The 24000-nt window shown below is 37.1% G+C and overlaps 1 protein-coding gene across 2 annotated transcripts; it reads left to right on the top strand.

The window, feature by feature from the left end:
• Positions 1–695: 695 nt before the first annotated feature.
• On the top strand, positions 696–11966 carry LOC114566380 (14-3-3 protein epsilon). 2 transcript variants are annotated; one of them, XM_028594783.1, is made up of 7 exons: positions 696–1007; positions 5049–5248; positions 5763–5869; positions 6634–6840; positions 7831–7967; positions 8380–8428; positions 10794–11966. In XM_028594783.1, the coding sequence occupies exons 1-6, from the start codon at positions 944–946 to the stop codon at positions 8382–8384; spliced, it is 720 nt and encodes a 239-aa protein (XP_028450584.1). In that variant the 5' UTR covers positions 696–943; the 3' UTR covers positions 8385–8428; positions 10794–11966. The 2 variants fall into 2 exon arrangements, with proteins under 2 accessions (XP_028450584.1, XP_028450583.1); XM_028594782.1 differs by lacking the exon at positions 8380–8428 and having other exon boundaries at positions 697–1007.
• Positions 11967–24000: the final 12034 nt, after the last annotated feature.

Raw genomic sequence — 24000 nt, 5'->3', positions numbered from 1 at the left:
TTACTTGTATACTGTACAGTATGTATAGCTACTTACTTCTAGAGGTGTAGTTCCAAAATACAAGAGGGCAGTGTGACTAAGGTATTAATAAGTTAACAGTTGTGTTGTTCTTCCGCCCACTATGCAACTTTCTTGCAAGTTTTTGTTACTTTTTTCAACGTTCTTTTATAAATTTGTTTTCAAATGCTATAAAATTAAATAAAACACCCAAATTCAATAAAAGTAGTGAACTGATTTTTTTTTTTTTTTTTTTACTTGTAAAGAGCGTCGTATGGAACCATCCACGTTATTTTTTTGGACATTTTGGTTGATAGAAGGCCAAATTTCTGATATAGAAACTTTTAGAAAATGGGTCAAATTTGGAAGATTAACAGGATGAAGAATAATGCTTTTTGTGCTTTTATTTTTTTTTTTCAAAGAAATCACTGAAAATGTTAAATTTATATAAAAATCGCTTCACACTGTATTTGCCGTTGTTTGAATTGAGTTTGTTGGGGTAATCTCGGGCATGGATGTATAATGTATTAGATTTCAGGGCATGAAAAAAAGAAAAAACGATTTCAGGGCATGAGTGGTGTAGGCGTAGATGAACACTGATTTTCAAAGTCAAGAATGCTTCCTTGGTAGGACGGGTCCTTCCAAGTCGTGTCCTACAGAGGCTAGGCAAGACTCCTTCCTAGCCGTTCCCATAGAGGCCGTTCCTAGCACACGGAGAACAGGCTAGCGAGTGCGCGTCATTGCGTCATGGTCCCGCCTTCGATTCCGACTGCTGCGTGGGTTCCCGGATGGAGTAGCATCGCCATTTTTACGCCAGTGCTACCGGTGGGTCTTCTGTTTAGCGGAGCGACGGTGCTGTTGCTGAGCCACCTCCAGGAATCACCAAGCAGTCGATAATCCTCCTTTTCCACTGGGAGGCCACGAGCAACACCAACACCCGAGCACCATGGCGGATACAGGGGATTTAGTATACCAGGCAAAACTCGCCGAACAAGCGGAGAGATATGACGGTAAGACTTCGCATAAATAGTGGTCATTGCAGAATGCCTGGCCCCTCTTCCCCCCTCCCCTCATTCTCCCTGCGCAGGGGGCTTGGAGACGCAGGTAAAACACTTCACATGGATTTGTTGGGTGGGAGACAAAATGGCGGAGATTTCTCCAGCCGAATGAATCAGTAAACGTTTTAATTATTTTTTTCTTTTCAAAGGGAGCGTGAATTTTGCCTGGTGAATAGCATGCTTTGTCGAGCTAAGCTAGTCCCTTGCCATGGTCCCTTGCCAGCGTCCGTTAGCTAACGGTAGCTATCTAAATTGCTAACTAAGTTAGCAGGCTAGCCTTTCTTCAGCCCCGACACGCGTCACACCAAACTCAATTCAGAAATACAGCAAACGTCCACACCCCATCAAACATAACTTTCGCCGGCTCTGTTTCTGTATCATCCGTTGGCATATTCAGGAGCTAACGTTATATCTGCTCCAACAAGCAGATTCAGTCTTAAAAAATATTTTAGAGAATTGTGCCAGTTAATGCTAACGAACCGCCCCCACCAAGTGTTTTTGGAATCAGAATACTGTATACTTATTGATCCCTTAGGGACATTGTTCAGTGCAGTTGCTTACAGTCAAATTCAAGGTAAGAGTAAGAAAAGAGTAACCTAGTAAAGTAAGATTAGGTTAAAAGATTATGTTGCTAAAACAATGAATTGTACAAATGTCGTTGTAGTGCAGTGTGAACGTAAAGTACAGTATGGACATAAATGAAGACCCTCACCCTTAATAAAGAACGTGACCCTCACAGTGCTTGCCGGTTTATCCAGGTGTGTGTTCATGCGGCTTAGCAGGTAGATGGTGACAGTTCCAGTCTGACCAACCATTTAAAGCCAATGGACCACTTGCATTTCATATTGTGTTGCTTGCAAGCCAAATTAAGGAGCGAATGACGTTACTTTTGGTCTGAATTTTTGTTGTAGCAGGAACAAAATCGGCAGATGTGCAAACGTTTGCATTAAAGTTAAAACCAACTGTAATGAGGCCAGTATTGGCAACTCTTTTCCCATGAAAGTAGCTAGCACTAGCTCCCAAAATCGCTCAAAGTCGCACTTTGGTAGAGTTGGAAAATGATTCACAGATTTGAACTTCTGGGATCAATAACTCATACACAATCTCAGTTCTCTTATCTGATAGCTCTTCTGTTCTTGGTTGAACCAGAAGTTCTTCTGGCTCTCCTTTTGCGAGCATCGAGGAATCTCCAAGGAGCTATAAGCGAGGATACACAAGAGCAGCCGAAAGCCGTTCCTAACGCAGCACGTAAAGCTGACTAATTCATGTGACGTTTCAGAGGAAAGGAGGGTCGACTGACATCTGGCCAAAAAATTATGGACATCTGGCGGAATTTCTGGTGGCACCGGAGCAATCCCGGAAATGAAACGTCGTCAATATAGACTAGTTCAACATATGAATGTTATCAACAGTGACTACTTTTGTGTTGCTGCCTCTCCCCATTCATTTTATAGCGGCACTGGCAGTTTAGAAAACAAAGTTTTGTTGTGTAAATAGACAGCAGGTGTTAACCTGTCCATCTCTGAGTTGGAGTTCTCTCAGCTCCACATGTCAGATGAAGAATGCATCAAATAAACTTTCACCACTGCAGTCAATGCAAGTCAATAATTTTCATAATTCTTCCAAGCACCTGGCCAGTTAATAGTTTTGTAATGTCTGTCGCCCCTCCCCTCCCCCAATAAAAATGGTGTCCAATGGGCATGGCTGCATTGTGTTTTAGTGCTGTTTAGTGTGTCAGTGTCCACCAGATGTGTTGGTCTATTTTTAAATGTATTAAAAGACCCATGTGTCTTTGCAATGAGGAAAAAATTAAACTGCATTTTATGGGTTAATGGCCGTATAAATAAAAACAAGCCACTGGGTGCTATTTTTAGGGATGTTTCTCATTCTTGGGTTGAAGTGGGTGAGAGAGAGAGTGTCATATCTAACAAGAGGCCTAGAAACAAAGGAAAAATGAATAAAACAACACAAAACAGGTTGTTGAAGCACAAGCTGTTTTTAAATTTATAATTTTATGGTTTTGAGTGAACGTTTGTGTCAGTGATGTAGCTGGAAATTAACAAAATTATCAGAAGGTACATTTTATGTGCCTTTTTCAATTTGCACCAAAAAAAAAAGTTGCTCCAAAATGCCAGCTATCCAAAAGTCTTATCTCAGCTGGTCTGAGGTAGAAAAGTTGTCCCATTGATGAAGAGAAAAAATGTTAAGGCTAATGTATACTGTTTTTTTTTTTTTTTTTTCCAGATTAGCTGTGACATTGCATTGCAGTAGCGCCGGGTGATGTGAAAAAAATAATCAAATATCACAATATTCTTGACCAAATACCTCTAGCGATATTGTAGGGTTGACTATTGGTGCTTTCACAAAATATTTACACAATGAGATTTGTGATAATCAGCAATAATGTAGATATAATGACTAAGTGGGTAAAGGTATAGTCTGGTGAATTCAGAAAATGACATCACTTTACCGAATGCAGTCTGTAAAACAAGGAAAAGACAACTGTCTTATTACGATATTTAAAATCTGAGACGATATCTAATCTCATATCAGGATATCGATATAATATCAATATTATATTGCCTAGCCCTACATTGCAATACTTGCTTCTACTTATTCAAATGTAGACAAAAAAACTTCTGGGTCTGGCTGCCCCTCACATTACATGCCTCCGTCAAATGGCTTCTCTAAAGTTACACAAATGCCACCTTGGCTCTTAGCAGCAAGAAAAAAATTACCTGTCACATCTGCTGATGCTCAATTAATATGTAATGATACATGAAGAGGACTGCTTTTTATTGCATTGACTACACAAAGTACAGTTTTGTAGATTGACTGACTTGATTTTTTTTTTTATATATCCTTAACAGTTGGTGTTATTGAAGCCCAGTTTGTTTAAGCTAGTGTTCAATCTAGGATTGTGATCAGTTCAATAAATCTGTAGAGCTTGTAATGCTGATTTATATTTTTAACGAGCACAAAGAGGTCATTGAGTGTATTCAAGTGCAGGCTGGGCTCCAGTGTAAAGTGATCAAAGTAGCATAGTGCTCCTCTTGGCTTGAAACCATCTTGTATCAGGTTTCGCCAGCATGCTGCACTAATGCTGCCCAGTTTTTAATGTAGTGAGTCCCTGGGATGCATAGGTGGTCATTTTGAGTGGGTCCCAGTCCTTAATTAACTTTTTTCACCATCCTTCCACAACGATCACAGAATATAATCTAAGCTCTTTAAATTAATTTTAAGTTTTTTTTCTTCTTCTACATTATGATTAATTAAAATCATTCAAAGTGACTTTAACATAAAATACCATACAAATGATGAGGCCCAGATGATCAATCATCAACCTTTTTTTTTTAAATTTAAATTCAACTGAAAAGATTATATTAGACACTAGAGGTGTCAGTCACACCCTACTCTTGCATTGCCAGACCTTCCTCCACAGCGCCGCGGAGGAAGGTCTGGCTAGTCCCAAAAGAAGAGAAAAGAGATGAAGCGAGAGTTTAATGGCGCTTACCCACTGCTGATGTACTAGTGGATTTGTAGGTGAGAAGGAGGATTTTATATGTGAGGCAGGACTTGATTGGGAGCCAGTGAAGGTGGATGAGGGTTGGGGCCGTGTGCTGCCAGGTCTCGGTGTGGGTGAGGACCCTGGCGGCAGAGTTTGACATACTGGAGCCGGTCTGGGGTTTTGCCGGGGACCCCAGACAGGACTCCATTGCGGTAGTTTAAACCCAAGGTAATAAAAGCATTAGCAATGTAGCAGTAACGGGGGAAATAAAGGGTGTGTCCCCTGGATGCAAGAAGGTTTACAACGTCATTTCGGATTTTAATGCGCTAGCGAAGCAGGACGCATACCTTGCGAAATATCACTGATTAGGGTTGGGTACCGTTCATGTTTGTTCTCACACACTATTCAGGTTGTTGCTACTTTTTTGTGCTGGGGTGCTTAAGAAGCCCGTGCCCTAATGCCATAGGTTTCCCTGTGTCTTTCAGAAATGGTGGAGTCAATGAAGAACGTGGCCAGTATGGACGTGGAGCTGACAGTGGAGGAAAGGAACTTGCTGTCGGTAGCATACAAGAATGTGATCGGAGCCAGAAGAGCTTCCTGGAGGATAATCAGTAGCCTGGAACAGAAAGAAGAAAACAAAGGCGGAGAAGACAAACTAAAGATGATCCGGGAATACAGGAAAACGGTCAGATATGTTGTAAACTTAAGTTTTTGACTTAATTGTGATTTAAATGTTCATCTTATGCAGGTGCGTTTAGGGCTGGGCGCTATATCGTTTTTTTATCTTTTATTTTAATTTTATTTCTTTTACTTATGTCTTATATCGCTATATTTTTGAACAATTAGACAACAATTAGGAATTAGACATCGTTTAAATCGATACAGCTTCCGTAAATGCCGTGCCTGTGTTTGCATCTCTCCTCCTATCCCCGCAGCCGCGCAACCCAGAGTGTATTTGACTTTGAATCTCAGATCAGTTGAATTGTATTGTTTCAGCTTTGAATTGCAACTGAATATCCAAAGGAAACTTTGATCCAGCACCTGTGAGGTTTAAAGTGTGTGTGTGTGTGTGTGTGTGTGTGTGTGTGTGTGTGTGTGTGTGTGTGTGTGTGTGTGTGTGTGTGTGTGTGTGTGTGTGTGTGTGTGTGTGTGTGTGTGTGTGTGTGTGTGTGTGTGTGTGTGTGTGTGTTGGTCTGCAGGTCGAGAAAGAGCTGAAATCAATCTGCAACGACATTCTGGATGTACTGGACAAACACCTAATTTTAGCTGCAACCACGGGAGAATCTAAGGTTTTCTACTACAAAATGTACGCAGCTTATGAATGTGTGTGTATATTTCTGTAACATGTGTATTTTCTAAAATTTTACATATTAAGGTCAGGCACACGTACAGTTTGGTTTGACTAGGGATCAGTTACAGGAGTCATTACATTATTTTCCAATTTATTATTCCCCATCAGCACTAACCTTACCAAATAAAGCAAACCCAAAACAAAGTCTATTGGTTTGCACCTTAACTAGGCTGGCAGGGACATGATTTTGCAGAGGGATTGCAGGCTCTGTGCTGCCATTGGCCGATTCAGGGAAACGCTGTTTTGTTGTATGTAGTATAGCAATGGTTTTTGTATATCCCGTTTCCCTTTTTGAATGACAAATGGATTGCCGGCATGGAGATTTATTTTCTCTCACGCATTTAAAAAAAAAAAAAATTACACAGTTTCAGAAACATTTAAAAGTTGCATATAGTAACTTTAAAGTTGCAAACCAAGCATTAATAATTGTTGGAAAACCAACAGCTCTTTTGTTAGGTGGCTCGTATTAAGCAATATAAATATTCAAAAGACTTGTTCAACATCACAAGTGTGTTTATTGTAGAGGTGCAACAGTTCATGTACTTGTCCCAAACTGTACTGTACGGACATTTAATTCAGTACTGCTGGTTTGTTAATGCATTTGTCAAACGTGACTTTAGCGATCACTGCTCTGCACCCTTAACTGTTGGTATAATGTGTTTGTAATGCACATGTGTGAAAGCAGGTATGTATCTGACTTTGTTCCTCCCTCTGCTCAGGAAGGGAGATTACCACAGGTACCTGGCAGAGTTTGCCACAGGCAACGACAGGAAGGAGGCAGCAGAGAACAGTTTGGTTGCATACAAAGCTGCTAGTGACATCGCCATGATCGAACTCCCCCCAACGCACCCCATTCGCCTGGGATTGGCCCTTAACTTTTCAGTTTTCTATTATGAAATCCTCAACTCGCCAGATCGAGCTTGCAAGTAGGTGTGATCATTTAATGTTTAACTGGTATTCCCAACTCTGAAGGACTCGATTTTTCTCTAACTTAATTTATTTTTGTTTTCTTGAACAGGTTTAATTTCCTATTAAGATTGTTCTTTTTTTGGCCACAAAACCCCCAATTCCAGGCACACACTTCACATGGGTTAAAAAACGGTAACACTTGAAGGTATCGACATAATCGTGACATGACACTGTCATAACCATGACATGACACTGTCATGAAACAAGTCATAAACGTTTATGATTTCTGTCATTCGGTTTTTATCATGACAAGTTGACATTGGGTTGTCTTGATTATGACAACTTGACATTAACCAGGATGACATTACCAGAGGATGTATTTGTCATGACAGCTTGACATTAAATTTCTTTGGAGTGTCGTTATTAAGACAACTTGACAGTAAACAGGATGTCAGTTTCAAAGACATCCCTAACAAATGTAATGTCAACTTGTCATGACCAAGGCAACCCAAATAGTGTCAACTTGTCATGACGAAAACCAAATGACACTTAATGACAGAAGTCATAAACGTTTATGACACGTTCATGACAGTGTCATGTCACGATTATGTCGACACCTTCAAGTAAAGTGTTACCTAAAAAACTTAAAAGAATGTATATCATCAGAAGGAAACCACTGTGTGTAACGTAAAAGGGGTTGCCCTAGTGGCAGAATCGTGGAGAAGTATTACCTGTGTTTATCAGCAAAGGTCCTTTGCAACTATTGCAGTTTGCCATTTTGGTCGTTTGGTAAATTAAATCCACATTTCAGCAACTTTTCCTTTTCTGCTGTGGCTCCAATCCCACGTGAAAAGAAATTGTGTTCCAGCAGCCGGATCCAGTTTGTGATTCTCCGGAAACCTTCCATCTTGAAACCAGACCTGAAAGGGAACAGAGTTTTCATTTCCATCCATAGTTAGTTCCACCTGTTAACCGAACGTGTTGTCCTGCATCCTCTCTGCCGACAGGTTGGCAAAGGAAGCGTTTGACAATGCCATTGCAGAACTGGATACGCTGAGTGAGGACTGCTATAAGGACTCAACACTTATCATGCAGTTGCTACGTGACAACTTGACACTATGGACCTCAGACGTGCAGGGTGATGGTAAGAGAGCCATTCCTTTCTTCACAGGGCATGAGCTATAGTTGCTAGAATATCCAGCATCTACTAGTATTATCTCAGAGTTAATTTCTGGGCAATACCAACCGATGATTGGGTCTTAACTATCACCATCAATTCTTACTTTTTGACCGATCTTGTATTTTTAAGCTGATTTTGTTCATTCATATTGCCTCTGATTTCCTTTTTGTTTGTCGCTATGAGTACTTGTCTTTAAGTGCTTAGGCTGATGCATCAAAAAGCATCTAGAAAACTGAAGAACTACCTAACTTTTTCTCTAACCTTTCCCCTCATCGCAGTGATTTCTCTAAAGTCAGAAGGCCTCTCCTACTTTCTCTCTCATGCTCAGTACTCTCACACTGCTCTGACTTCTCATCTCTCCCTCGTTCTTCTGTAGATTAAGGACAGCCCTCTTCCTTCACTCTTCAATTATAGAAGTGTATTTTGTAAGTCATTCCTCCTGTCTCCTGTCCTCCTACCTCAAGCTATCTTTCCTGTTTGAGCACCCTGACATCCTTCACTAACATCCTCACATTACAAAGCCCGGCCTTGTTGTATGTTTTGGAGTGAGGAGATGATGGCCTCTATTGCCCTGTCTGCCCACAGCTCTGAAGGACTACAGAGCTGCACTTATTTACATTGTATTCTTTTCTTTTCCACCTGTTCTCCGTTTTCTGCACGAATGGAACTAGAGTGCTCTGTGATTTATTGTCTTCAGGGTGTCCGCAAGTCGGTAAAAGTCTAAATGATGCTAGTTTGTGTTTAAAACTCCCGGGATTCGTTTCAACCGCCCTAATCTGAGGCTTCAGCAGTCTAAATTATTGACTATTTTACAACTTTTGTTTGGCTTCTTTTGGCCGATACAGATTCGTTAAAATGCACATTGCTCGATCAGTAAACCTAGTTCTTTGTTGCGACAAAAATGAGGGAGCCATGTTTTATTTATTTTTTTAATGACAGCCCTAGTACACGTTTCGCCTTTCCCAGTCCATTCTTAAAGTTTGCCTCTAACCTGGTCTCAGTCCGCAATAATGGTGACATGCAACGGTCTTGAGCTTGTGGGGAAATGGTGTTTGTTAAAGGCTGCTAACAACCTAACTATGATACGATGATGATATATAATTTACAATCCCTGTCTGCACAAATGTATTGACCCACCAAACCTACTGTTGCTTTAAGGTACTGTTCCAGAGCTGGATTTTTTAATTATTAAATGTCAGTTAAAAAAAAGTAAGTATTTTGGGGTATTAACCCTTAACCCCTTGGCCACTAGAATGGCCCACGTTAGTTTGATTTTTAAATTAGGCTTCTTTTTTTTTAATGGAGGAACAGAGATTGGAGGTTTCATCTCGGCTCTCTATTTATAAAAAAATACCATGTACCATGTGAGTCTGTGATTTACATTTAATTGGGAAATGTGAGCAGAAACATCACTTACACCACCATGGTGGGAAGACATTGTGGTTCCAGCCTTACGATATAGACTGAAAGAACCTGCGGACACCTTGCCCCTTCACCATGCACGTCGGTATCCCTGAACACAGCCCGCTTGGGCATTACAGCAGATTCTGCCTGGGCAAGGCAGAGTTTGGAAACCTGTGAACGTAGCTTATTAAAGTGTGATATAACGGATACACTCGGTAACAGCATGCAAGGCTGCTGCTCTATCTCCTGTGGCTTTCTCACATCCCAGTTAGCTGTGGTGCTAATGAGCACTGTTAGGGTTTCTATTTCAATCATGATGGATTCTCAAGCCTTTGTTATTTGTGCCTCTTAATTCTTCATTACACGGATGGCTGTGCTGTCTCTATGGTAACCTCTCCAAGTAACCAGTAGTACAGGTTCACAAGGCATTTTACCCCCTCAGTAAATCTGACCGTGGCTCGTTTTCAAGGCACTGTGAACTAACTCTTGCTCACTGCCCTGCATGTTGACACAATCGGTGGTAATCATTCTAGTATACTTCTAAATGTTGGGGTTGTTTGTTGCATGATTGACTGATGCACATATTTGTGAGCTGATCCCAATTATTTCTAATATCTTCTTTCAGTAATGTTCACTAACCAGAATTTCAGTTAACTTTTCAAAATTTGCAAAAATCCTAGAGCTATATCCTGTTTGAGAGAGGGGAATATTAGCTGCTTAATGTTTAAAATAATAACCCTGTCTGCACTAGTTCTATATTTAATACTACAACTATATAGCAATGCTGACATGTACTTATTTTGGCATTTAATATACAATAAATTAAACTGTTTTGTGGTGATAGGAAAACGTGTATGTTGAATGTTGTCCATTGTCCCTTTTTAAAAGAAAATCTAATTTAAAACAAAAGTGCATTCATTTCAAGTCAAAGTATTTCTACAAGATCTAATGGATGTTGAACAGTCGGAGTACAAACTGAAGGTGCTGTTGCATTGAATTATGGGAAATGCAGTTTATTTTTAAAGTTGAACCATACTAGGGACTAAAGGCCTCTGGTGCTTCAGATGTAGCCATTCTTTTTAATCTGCCTCTCGCAAGCCCCTGTTCACAGTCTAATCCATGTAATCCAGCATCTAATGTAGTGAGGAACTGTTTATAAGATCATGATAATAATAGAAATAAAAATTAATCAGCCCTCAATAATATGCCCTGTGTTATAACCGCAAGAGAAATGCAATATGCTCGTCTGAAACGGGGAACTAGGCTCTCTGCTGAGCTTCTCCCGGCTGATCTATTCATCATCAGCCACATTTAGCTGCCTTTTGAAACATTTCTAATTGAGTGTGCAGAGATAACATCGTTTTATGTTCTGTCGTTCTCTCTCAGGTGAAGAACCGAACACAGGAGCAGTGCAAGATGCACCGGTGGGGGAAGAGACCCAGTGAGACTGAACAACACATGACAAGCCCTCCTCCTCCTCCTCCTCCTCCCCCCCCAGCAATAGCTCCTGTCCCCAGCCACAGTTTTTTAACTGGGTTTATACTGCAGCCCACACTCTATTTCTACCTTTCCCTCTATTTCTACCCATCTGTACCCACCCTTTCTCCTCATATGCATGTCATGCCCCAGTCCCCTCAGGGCCCGCTCAGGTCTCCATTTCCACCTCCCAGGAGTTTTACCTTATTTTTGATGACTCATTTTGCAAGCCTGTGCCCTTTAAGGTTCATGTCCTCTTTTACCGTTTTATTTTGCTTGACTTGCTTTACTTTACTGTATCGTCTGTTGCCAAGTACGCTTGCCTGTATTTGTAACACACACATACAAGAGTTTATTTAAACCCAATACGTTACGTTCAACTTTTTTTTTCTGTATTTGTTTGTGTTTATGAACATTATATTGTCCATGCTTCTGTCAGTCAGTTTAGAAATCTTTCAGTTTGCAAATTGAGGAAAATAAGGCGGTGATGGAAGATTTAAAAGGGATGTGTTGAAGCTTTTAGGAAGAACTAAGTGCCCTCTTTACTTTGTGGTTACCAAACGCATCAATAGGTCATTTCTTTTTTTTTTTTTTTTTTTTTTTTTTTTTTATGAAAAATGGCAGAATGTCCCCCTTCTCCGAGCATCACTCTGACTTCTATTCTTGTCCACTCTCGGACCAAGCATTGTGCTGCGAGGCTGTAGCACTTTTGCTAATGGCAGATAGTTAAGTAATGGCTTTTTAGCAGACAAAATGTGCGTATGTGTGTGCGTGGGAGGGGAATGCTCAACACTCTTGATTGTAATGTAATGCAGTTTTGCATTGGAACCATATATAAAAAAAAAAAAAAAAAAAAAAAAGGGTTTGGGAAATAGAGGCCTGCTGTATCTTTACTCCCCTGAATCTTTTGGGTATCCTCAACTCTCTCTTTCCGACTCTTCATTTCCTTCCTTCTGTTCAGTATGTGTAACGTGAATCTGTACTACTGGATATTCTCACCAGAGCCACAAGTACCATCTGTATTCTTACTGAAACACAGCATGGAATTACCATTAAACTTCAAACTGAAAAATGTTAAATGAACATGCGTGAGATGTTGTCTTTTTCTCTTAGTGTTTTAAGTGGTTTGGTTTGACCCATTTCTAATCAGATTTTTAATCACTAGAGGGCAGTGCTGTTCTTAAGTACAATTTTGTGGTACTGGTACTTAAAGTATAATAACAATAATATGGTACTACATCAAATGGCTAGAGTTACTGTTTCTTTACAGATGCATTTACTTAAAACAATGTGATGAACTTATAAAATCAATACACTGCATTAATGGTTTAAAATTTGTTATTAGGGTAAACCCCTTCAGACGTATCGTCTCGTTTTCCCAAAATGAATTGGTTCCTGACCTTAAGCTAAAGTTAATAATTCCCACGGACAACTCTGCAGTTGAATGTGTAAGTGAGATTAAAAAGATTGCACTTTTCCTGTGCAATTCAATTGTATTTATAGCATCCAATTATAACGAGATATCTCAAGACACTTTACAGATAGGTCTAAACCACACTATAATTTATATAGACCCAACAATCTCCCACAAGCAAGCATTTGGTGCAACAGTGGCGAGTAAAAACTTCCTCTTAGGCAGAAACCTTGGACAGAACCAGGCTCTTTGTGGGTGGCATCTGTCACTGCTGGTTTGAACCATAGATTGTTGTAGTCTATGGTTTGGACACATACACTGATACTGATATACAGATATGGAGAAATATGATTCATAGTTATACCAGTTGGAATGATGAACAGTGGCCGTTATAGTAACAATAAAGACAGTGGAACTATGACTAGAGTGTAGTGCAGCCCTTAATCAATGTGCTGGCTCCCTAAATTGGCATGCAACTATCCAAACTTTGAGAACCCCTGCATAGTAGGTCAATCAATGTCAGTCATAGTACAGTATGCCATACAAATGTCAAAAGTCATAGTATAGTATGTTATGAAAACAAAAGTCATAGTATAATATGTTATAAAAATCATTAAAAAGTTAGTATAGCATGACGAAAAGAGTCATAGTATAGTATGTTGAAAAGAAGTGATAAAAAGTCACAGTTAAGTATGACGAAAAAAATTCTTATAGTATGGTTAAGTCCAGACTGGGGTTTGAACCAAGGGTTAGAGTCTACAGTTATTTAGAGCTGCTCTAACCACTGAGCCATCTTGCTACCAAAGTAAGCATGTCGAAAACATTCATAACATAGTATGTCAAAAAAAAGCCATTAAAAAGTCACAGTATAGTATGTTGGAAAAAGTGATAAAAAGTCATAGTATAGCATGTCAAAAAAGTAATAAAAAAATCATAGTATAGTTAGAGTATCGAAAAAAGTAATAAAAGAGTCATAGTATAGTATGATGAAAAGCGTCATAGTATAGTATGTTGAGAATAGTGGTAAAAAAGTCATAGTATATTATCTCGAAAAAAGTCATAGTATAGCATGACGAAAAAAGTCATAGTAAAGTATGTTGAAAAGAAGTGATAAAAAAAGTCATAGTAAATTATCTCGAAAAAAGTCATAGTATAGCATGACGAAAGAGTCATAGTATAGTATGTCGAAAAAAGCCATTAAAAAGTCACAGTATAGTATGTTGAAAAAAGTGATAAAAAGTCATAGTTTAGTATGACAAAAAGTGTCATAGTATATTATGTTGAATGAAAGTGGAAAAAAGTCATTGTATAGAATGTAGATTAAAGTAATAAAAAAGTCATAGTATAGCATAACGAAAATACTCATAGTATATTATGTTGAAAATAGTGGTAAAAAAGTCATAGTATAGTATGTTGAAAAAGTCTTAGTATAGTATGGTCTATGTCCAGACTGGGGTTTGAACCAAGGGTTAGAGTCTACAGTTGTTATTTACAGCTGCTCTAACCACTGAGCCATCTTGCTTCCAAATAAAGCATGTCAAAAACATTCATAACATAGTATTTGGAAAAAAAGCCATTAAAAAGTGACAGTATAGTGTGTCGAAAAAAAGTGATAAAAAGTCACAGTATAATATGACGAAAAGAGTCATAGTATAGTATGATGAAATTAGTGGTAAAAATATCATAGTATAGCATGACAAAAAAAGTGATAAAAAAAGGCATAGTATAGTATGACAAACAACGTCATAGAATAGTATGTTAGTATGTGATCATTCCTGTGTTTTCTTTAACGGCACGATCTCTCTGCCCAAAAGTGCTCAAACAAAATTAATCAGAAAACGGTATATCACTGAAAACACCATTGAATCATTCGTTCAGCTTTTCTTGTCTACACCCACTCTCACTGGGGCCTCAGTCACTGAGCTTGTAGATAATTTCAACATTAAAATTACGAATGTTATTGATGCTATTGCTCCCACTAAGGTCAAAGCTGTCTCTGGTAAGGAAAGATCTCCATGGAGAAATTTTATAGTTGTGAGAACAGAAAAAAGAGAGTGTCGAAAAGCTGATCGCAGTTGGCGAAAATCTAATCTCCAGGTCCATTATAACACTTATAAAGAGAGACTTCGCATTTATAATCTGGAACTAAGGAATGCAAGGCGGTCCTTTTTCTCTGACATTATTGCCAGAAACAATAATAATTCACGTGCTTTGTTTGCTACTGTTGATAGATTAACAAACCCTCCAGTGCCAATAGCATCTGAACTGTTGTCTACCAAGGCTTGCAATGACTTTGCCTCCTTCTTCACAGACAAAATTCAGAAAATTAGACAAACAGTCAGTGCTTCCATATCAAGTACAGGATATGTGTTGTCACAGTGTGCACGCAAAACAAATTCCAACATGACACAATTTCATACAATCAACCTTAAAAACCTGGAGGACATAATACAACATCTGAAAACCTCCTCCTGTTGCCTTGATATTCTACCAACGGGTGTTTTCAAAAATGTTTCGAATTGTTTGGCTTCTGATCTTCTACAGATTGTAAACACATCTCTGCTCTCAGGTATCTTCCCACAGGCCCTGAAAACTGCAGTCATCAAGCCACTCCTAAAAAAGAACAATCTAGACATGACACTAATGAGCAACTATAGGCCAATATCAAACCTTCCATTTTTAAGTAAAATCATAGAAAAAGTGGTTTTTCAACAACTCAACCTTTTCTTATCACTAAACAACATTTTTAATGCCTTCCAGTCAGGTTTTCGACCACACCACAGCACTGAGACAGCTCTTGTTAAAGTCTTTAATGACATCCACTTAAACACAGATAGTGGCAAAATTTCAGTCTTAGTATTACTTGATCTCAGTGCTGCATTTGATACGGTAGACCATGACATATTGCTTGACCGATTGGAAAACTGGGTTGGTCTTTCTGGCTCAGTACTAAAGTGGTTTGAATCCTATTTAAAGAATAGGGACTACTTTGTGTCTATAGGTAATTATACATCTGAGCATACAAATATGACGTGCGGAGTTCCCCAAGGCTCAGTTCTGGGGCCTCTTCTGTTCAACATCTACATGCTTCCACTGGCTCAGATTATGGAAAACAACAAAATAAGTTACCATAGTTATCACGGATGACACACAAATTTACATAACCTTATCGCCAGGGAACTATAGCTCAATACAACAATTAAATATGTGCATTGAACAGATTAATGATTGGATGTGCCAGAACTTTCTTAAATTAAATGAAGAAAAAACGGAGGTGGTTGTTTTGGAGCAAAAGAGGAACGATTGAAAGTCAGCGCTCAGCTTCAAGCGACAATGTTAAAAACAACAGACAAAGCAAGAAATCTTGGTGTAGTCATGGACTCAGACCTAAATTTTAAAAGCCACATTAACATAATTAAAAAATCAGCCTATTATCACCTTAAAAATATATCAAGGGTTAAAGGGCTTATGTCTCAGCAGGATCTGGAAAAACTTGTCCATGCTTTTATCTTCAGTAGACTTGACTACTGTAACGGTGTCTTTACAGGTCTCCCTAAAAAATCAATCAGACAGCTGCAGCTGATTCAAAACGCTGCTGCTCGAGTCCTCACTAAAACCAAGAAAGTGGATCACATCACTCCAGTACTGAAGTCTCTACACTGGCTTCCAGTGCCTCAAAGAATTGATTTCAAAATACTTTTACTGGTTTATAAATCACTAAACGGTTTAGGGCCAAAATACATTTCTGATCTGTTACTACATTAGGACCCACCCAGACCTCTCAGGTCGTCTGGGACAGGTCTACTTGTTGTCCCCAGAGTCAGAACTAAACAGGGGGAAGCAGCGTTCAGTTTTTATGCTCCACATATCTGGAACAAACTCCCAGAAACCTGTAGGTCCGCTGCAACTCTCAGTTCTTTTAAATCTAAGCTAAAGACCTATCTTTTTGATGTTGCTTTTCTTTAAATAATCTATTTTATTAACTTTAATTTCTTATACTGCACTGTAACTTTTATTATTATACTGCACTATCAATTTTATTCTTGTCTTTTAATGTTTTTAATTTGTTTATTATTGCTTTTTAATTGTTTTCTAACTGCTCTTTAATGTTTTATGTAAAGCACTTTGAATTGCCCTGTTGCTGAAATGTGCTATATAAATAAAGCTGCCTTGCCTTGCCTTGCCTATGTTGAAAATAGTGGTAAAAAAGTCATAGTATAGTATGTTAAAAAAAAAGTCTTAATATAGTATGGGCTAAGTCCAGACTGGGGTTTGAACCAAGGGTTGGAGTCTACAGTTGTTATTTACAGCTGCTCTAACCACTGAGCCATCTTGCTAACAAATAAAACATGTCAAAAACATTCATAACATAGTATGTCAAAAAAAAGCATTAAAAAGTCAGAGTTAGTATGTTGAAAATAGTGGTAAAAATATCATAGTATAGCATGACAAAAAGAGTCATAGTATAGCGTGATGAAAAAAGCCATAGTATAGTATGTTGAAAAGAAATGATAAAAAAGTCATAGTATATTATCTCGAAAAAAGTCATAGTATAGCATGACGAAAGAGTCATAGTATAGTATGTTGAAAAAAGTGATAAAAAGTCATAGTATCGCATGACGAAAAGAGTCATAATATAGCATGTTGAAAAAAGGCATAGTATAGCATGATGAGAAGAGTATGGGCTAAAGTCCAGACTGGGGTTTGAACCAAGGGTTAGAGTCTACAGCTGTTATTTACAGCTGCTCTAACCACTGAGCCATCTTGCTACCAAACAAAACGTGTCAAAAACATTCATAACATAGTATGTCAAAAAAAGCCATTAAAAGTCACAGTATAGTATGTTGAAAAAAGTGATAAAAAGTCATAGTATATTATCCCGAAAAAAGTAATAAAAAAAGTAATACTATAGCATGACGAAAAGAGTCATAGAATAGTATGATGAAAATAGTGGTAAAAAAGTCATAGTATAGAATGCTGAAAGAAGTCTTAGTATAGTATGGGCTAAGTCCAGACTGGGGTTGGAACCAATGGTTAGAGTCTACAGTTGTTATTTGCAGCTGCTCTAACCACTGAGCCATCTTGCTACCAAATAAAGAAGTCATAGTATAGTATGTCAAAAAAGTAATAAAAAAATCATAGTATAGCATGACGAAAAGAGTCATAGTATAGCGTGATGAAAAAAGCCATAGTATAGTATGTTGAAAAGAAATGATAAAAAAGTCATAGTATATTATCTCGAAAAAAGTCATAGTATAGCATGACGAAAGAGTCATAGTATAGTATGTTGAAAAAAGTGATAAAAAGTCATAGTGTAGCATGATGAAAAGAGTGATAAAAGGCATAGTATATAGCATGACAAACAGCGTCATAGAATAGTATGTTGAAAAAAGTGGTAAAGAGTCATAGTATCGCATGATGAAAAGAGTCATAGTATAGTATGTTGAAAAAAGTGATAAAAAGTCATAGTGTAGCATGACGAAAAGAGTGATAAAAGGCATAGTATAGCATGACAAACAGCGTCATAGAATAGTATGTTGAAAAAAGTGGTAAAAAGTCATAGTATAGCATGTCAAAAAAGTTATAAAAGAGTCATAGTATAGCATGACGAAAAGAGTCATAATATAGCATGTTGAAAAAAGTCATAGTATAGCATGACAAGAAGAGTATGGGCTAAAGTCCAGACTGGGGTTTGAACCAATGGTTAGAGTCTACAGTTGTTATTTACAGCTGCTCTAACCACTGAGCCATCTTGGTACCAAATAAAACATGTCAAAAACATTCATAACATAGTATGTCGAAAAAAGCCATTAAAAGTCACAGTATAGTATGTTGAAAAAAGTGATAAAAAGTCATAGTATATTATCCCGAAAAAAGTAATAAAAAGTCATAGTATATTATCCCGAAAAAAGTAATAAAAAAAGTAATACTATAGCATGACGAAAAGAGTCATAGAATAGTATGATGAAAATAGTGGTAAAAAAGTCATAGTATAGAATGCTGAAAGAAGTCTTAGTATAGTATGGTCTATGTCCAGACTGGGGTTGGAACCAATGGTTAGAGTCTACAGTTGTTATTTGCAGCTGCTCTAACCACTGAGCCATCTTGCTACCAAATAAAGAAGTCATAGTATAGCATGTCAAAAAAGTCATAAAAAAGTCATAGTATAGCGTGATGAAAAAAGCCATAGTATAGTATGTTGAAAAGAAATGATAAAAAAGTCATAGTATATTATTTCGAAAAAAGTCATAGTATAGCATGACGAAAGAGTCATAGTATAGTATGTTGAAAAAAGTGATAAAAAGTCATAGTATTGCATGACAAAAAGAGTCATAGTATAGTATGTTGAAAAAAGTGATAAAAAGTCATAGTGTAGCATGACGAAAAGAGTCATAATATAGCATGTTGAAAAAAGGCATAGTATAGCATGATGAGAAGAGTATGGGCTAAAGTCCAGACTGGGGTTTGAACCAATGGTTAGAGTCTACAGTTGTTATTTACAGCTGCTCTAACCACTGAGCCATCTTGCTAACAAATAAAACATGTCGAAAACATTCATAACATAGTATGCAAAAAAAAAACATTAAAAAGTCACAGTTAGTATGTTGAAAATAGTGGTAAAAATATCATAGTATAGCATGACAAAAAAGTGATAAAAGGCATAGTATAGCATGACAAACAGCGTCATAGAATAGTATGTTGAAAAAAGTGGTAAAAAGTCATAGTATAGCAGGGCTCGACATTAAGGCGTGTCCGCTTGTCCGGGACAAGTGGATTTTTTGTAGGACAAGTGGAAGAGAAATTTACTTGCCCCACTGGACAAGTTAAAACTCAAACAAATCAAAATGCCACTCATTTCGTCAATGTTACAGAATTGAAACAAATACATATTTTACCCCACAATCCCAGGCAGCGGGTCGGCGGGCCGCTAACGTTAGACCCAGCCCGCTGTTCAGCGCATTCTCCGAAAGCGAAGCAGCATGAAAGCACGGCGAGCTAGCCGGTGTTAGCTTGCTAACTCCACCTTAACGTTACCTCCTCGCCACATCGTTCACAGAAAACAAGCTGAAAACAGAAGTCACTCGTGGCGATAGCAATGTGCTTTGTGTGGATGAAGCATTATATACGTTATTATGTGCCACTCATTCCGTTTATGTTACAGATTTTACTTTACCGATTTGAAACAAATACATTAACTAACGTTAGACCCAGCAGCACCGGGAGAGCGGACCGCTGACGTTAGACCCAGCCCACTGTTCAGCTCCTTCTCTGTAAGCGATACAACATGAAAGCACGGCGGAACCAGCAAGCCAAGAAGCCGGTGTTAGTTAGCTAACGTTAGCATGCTAACTCCGCTTTAACGTTACCCCGTCCCCACATAGTTCACAGAAAACGAGCCGAATAAAGCTGTCACTCGTGGCGATAGAAGTGTGCTTTGTGCGGATGAAGCATGAAGTTAATTTGACTCTTGACGGCTGGCTCTCTGCCTCGTAACGTTACTAGCTGCTCCGCTACTCGTTTGTAGCGGATTAAATATCAGGTAATAATCAACTGTAAAGTAGCTACACCTTTTTAAAGGATCCCTTGGTAAGTGAAATTGTAGAAAGAAAGAAAAAAAAAAACACGTTGACACCAACATTTAGTGGCAAAATCCATTGTTATGTCTACAAAATTATTTTAGATATAGTATAAGTTCAAGTCACCACTACCTCTGGTCAAAATATTGAATTAGTATCTCAATATATTGACTCAGTATCTCAGAATATAAACAAAGAATATTGAAGTAATGAGAAACTATAAAATATTGACTTAATCTCAATATATTGAAAAAAGTGATAAAAAAGTCATAGTGTAGCAGCTGCTACACTATGACTATCACTTTTTTTCAACATACTATACTATGACTCTTTCGTCATGCTATACTATGACTTTTTTCAAGATAATATACTATGACTTTTTTATCATTTCTTTTCAACATACTATACTATGGCTTTTTTCATCACGCTATACTATGACTCTTTTTGTCATGTATACTATGATTTTTTTATTACTTTTTTGACATGCTATACTATGACTTCTTTGTTCGGTAGCAAGATGGCTCAGTGGTTAGAGCAGCTGCAAATAACAACTGTAGACTCTAACCATTGGTTCCAACCCCAGTCTGGACATAGACCATACTATACTAAGACTTTTTTCAGCATTCTATACTATGACTTTTTTACCACTATTTTCATCATACTATTCTATGACTCTTTTCGTCATGCTATAGTATTACTTTTTTTATTACTTTTTTCGGGATAATATACTATGACTTTTTATCACTTTTTTCAACATACTATACTGTGACTTTTAATGGCTTTTTTTGACATACTATGTTATGAATGTTTTTGACATGTTTTATTTGGTACCAAGATGGCTCAGTGGTTAGAGCAGCTGTAAATAACAACTGTAGACTCCAACCCTTGGTTCAAACTCCAGTCTGGACTTTAGCCCATACTCTTCTCGTCATGCTATACTATGACTTTTTTCAACATGCTACAGTATATTATGACTCTTTTCGTCATGCGATACTATGACTTTTTATCACTTTTTTCAACATACTATACTATGACTCTTTCGTCATGCTATACTATGACTTTTTTATCATTTCTTTTCAACATACTATACTATGGCTTTTTTATGACTTTTTTTCGACATACTATACTATGACTTTTTTTGTCATGCTATACTATGACTCTTTTCGTCATGCTATACTATGACTCTTTTATAACGTTTTTGACATGCTATAGGGTTAGAGTCTACAGTTGTTATTTACAGCTGCTCTACCACTGAGCCTTCTTGCTACCAAATAAAGCATCTCGAAAACATTCATAACATAGTATGTTGAATAAAGTAATAAAAAAGTCATAGTATAGTTTGTTGAAAATAGTGGTAAAAAAGTCATAGTTTATTATCTCGAAAAAAGTCATAAAAAAGTCATAGTATAGCATGATGAAAAGAGTCATAGTATAGTATGTTGAAAAAAAAGTGATAAAAAGTCGTGGTATAGCATGATGAAAAGAGTCATAGTATAGTATGTTGAAAAAAAAGTGATAAAAAGTCGTGGTATAGCATGATGAAAAGAGTCATAGTATAGTATGTTGAAAAAAAAGTGATAAAAAGTCGTGGTATAGCATGACGGAAAAAGTCATAGTATATTACCTCGAAAAAAATTATAGTATAGCATGACGAAAGATTCATAGTACAGTATGTTGAAAAAAATGTGTTAAAAAGTCGTGGTATAGCATGACAAAAAGAGTCATAGTATAGTATGATGAAAAAAGTCATAGTATATTATCTCAAAAAAAGCCATAAAAAAGTCATAGTATAGCATGACGAAAAGAGTCATAGTATAGTATGTTGAAAAGAAGTGATAAAAAAGTAATAGTATAGTATGTCAAAACAAAAGTGATAAAAAAGTCATAGTATAGCATAATGAAAAAAGCCATAGTATGTTGAAAAGAAGTGATAAAAAAGTCATAGTATATTATCTCGAAAAAAGTCATAGTATAGCATGACGAAAGAGTCATAGTATAGTATGTTGAAAAGAAGTGATAAAAAAGTAATAGTATAGTATGTCAAAAAAAAGTGATAAAAAAGTCATAGTATAGCATGATGAAAAAAGCCATAGTATAGTATGTTGAAAAGAAGTGATAAAAAAGTCATAGTATATTATCTCGAAAAAAGTCATAGTATAGCATGACGAAAGAGTCATAGTATAGTATACTGCAAAAAGTCTTAGTATAGTATGGGCTAAGTCCAGACTGGGGTTTTAACCAAGGGTTAGAGTCTACAGTTGTTATTTACAGCTGCTCTACCACTGAGCCATCTTGCTACCAAATAAAACATCTCGAAAACATTCATAACATAGTATGTTGAATAAAGTAATAAAAAAGTCATAGTATAGTTTGTTGAAAATAGTGGTAAAAATGTCATAGTTTATTATCTCGAAAAAAGTGATAAAAAAGTCATAGTATAGCATGATGAAAAGAGTCATAGTATAGTATGTTGAAAAAAAAGTGATAAAAAGTCGTGGTATAGCATGACGAAAAAAGTCATAGTATATTACCTCGAAAAAAGTTATAGTATAGCATGACGAAAGATTCATAGTACAGTATGTTGAAAAAAAAAGTGATAAAAAGTCGTGGTATAGCATGACGAAAAGAGTCATAGTATAGTATGATGAAAAAAGTCTTAGTATAGTATGGGCTAAGTCCAGACTGGGGTTAGAACCAAGGGTTAGAGTCTACAGTTGTTATTTGCAGCTGCTCTAACCACTGAGGCATCTTGCGTCCAAATGAAAAGTCATAGTATAGCATGTCAAAAAAGTAATAAAAAAACCATAGTATACTAAGAGTGTCGAAAAAAGTGATAAAAAAGTCATAGTATAGAATACTGATAACAGTTTTTTAACAGAAAAAGAGTCATAGAATAGTTTGGCGAAAATTTTGGTAAAAATGTCATAGTATTGTATGCCGAAAATATTCTTAGTATAGTATGGGTTAAGTCCAGATTGGGGTTTAGTATGTTGAATGAAGTGATAAAAAAGTAATAGTATAGCATGACGAAAGGAGTCATAGTATAGTATTTTGAAAAAGTGATAAAATAGTCATTGTGTAGTATGTGGAATGAAGTAATAAAAAAAGTCATAATATAGTATGTCGAAAAAAGTCATTAAAAACTCATAGAATTGCATGACGAAAAGAGTTGTCGGATAGTATGTCGCAACAAAGCCATTAAAAAGTCATACTATAGCACGTCAAAAGTATGTAAAAAAAAAAGGTGATAAAATAGTCACAGTATAGTATGTTGAAAAAAAGTCATTAAAAAGTCATAGTATAGTATGACGAAAAAAGTCATAGTATAGTATGTTGAAAAAAAGCAATTAAAAAATCATAGTAGCTATAGTATGTTGAAAAAAGCCATTAAAAAATCATAGTATAGTATGACAAAAAAATGCAATTAAAAAGTCACAGTATAGTATGTCGAAAAAAGTGATAAAAAAGTCATAGTATAGAATGCCGAAAAAAAGTCTTAATATAGTCCAGACTGGGGTTTTAACCAAGAGTTAGAGTCTACAGTTGTTATTTACAGCTGCTCTAACCACTGAGCTAACCTGACTCCGCCAGATGGATTGCCTCGCATTTGCTCGGCATATCCATCTGGGAACTTTCCGTTGGAGAACTTTTGGGAAGGGGTGGAATACTGGTTATTTGATTGGATGAACCATCTGTCTATCACCTATGTTAGTGATAGACGGGCCAAATCAACCAATCAGATCCACGAAGCTTTGTGAAAATCGATAAAGCACGAATATGTTGGCTTATTTTCACTTATTCTTTTAGTTATAATTATACACAATACAAAAATGTGATCTAAGCATGATCTTGATTTACGGAGCCCATTTTGTTCTTCCACAAGGAGCTCTTCTTTCTCTAAATACAACATGAGCCTCTCATTAAGTATTGTAGAATACAGTTTATAAACTGTGCTCATTAGACTAATCCCTCTATTTAAAGGCACCCTTGGATTCTCATTTTGGGATTTTGGTATCGGATTAACAATTGATTTAAGCCACATAGATGGTATTTTGCCGGATTCAAAACATAAATCACACAAAATATCAAATAGTTTGGGTGATTCTCTTTAGGTTTAATACCAATC

Source organism: Perca flavescens, chromosome 13 (assembly GCF_004354835.1).
Source record: "Perca flavescens isolate YP-PL-M2 chromosome 13, PFLA_1.0, whole genome shotgun sequence".
NCBI lineage: Eukaryota > Metazoa > Chordata > Actinopteri > Perciformes > Percidae > Perca > Perca flavescens.
The sequence above is the reverse complement of the archived record's forward strand: the minus strand, read 5'-3'. Positions and strand labels throughout refer to the sequence as shown.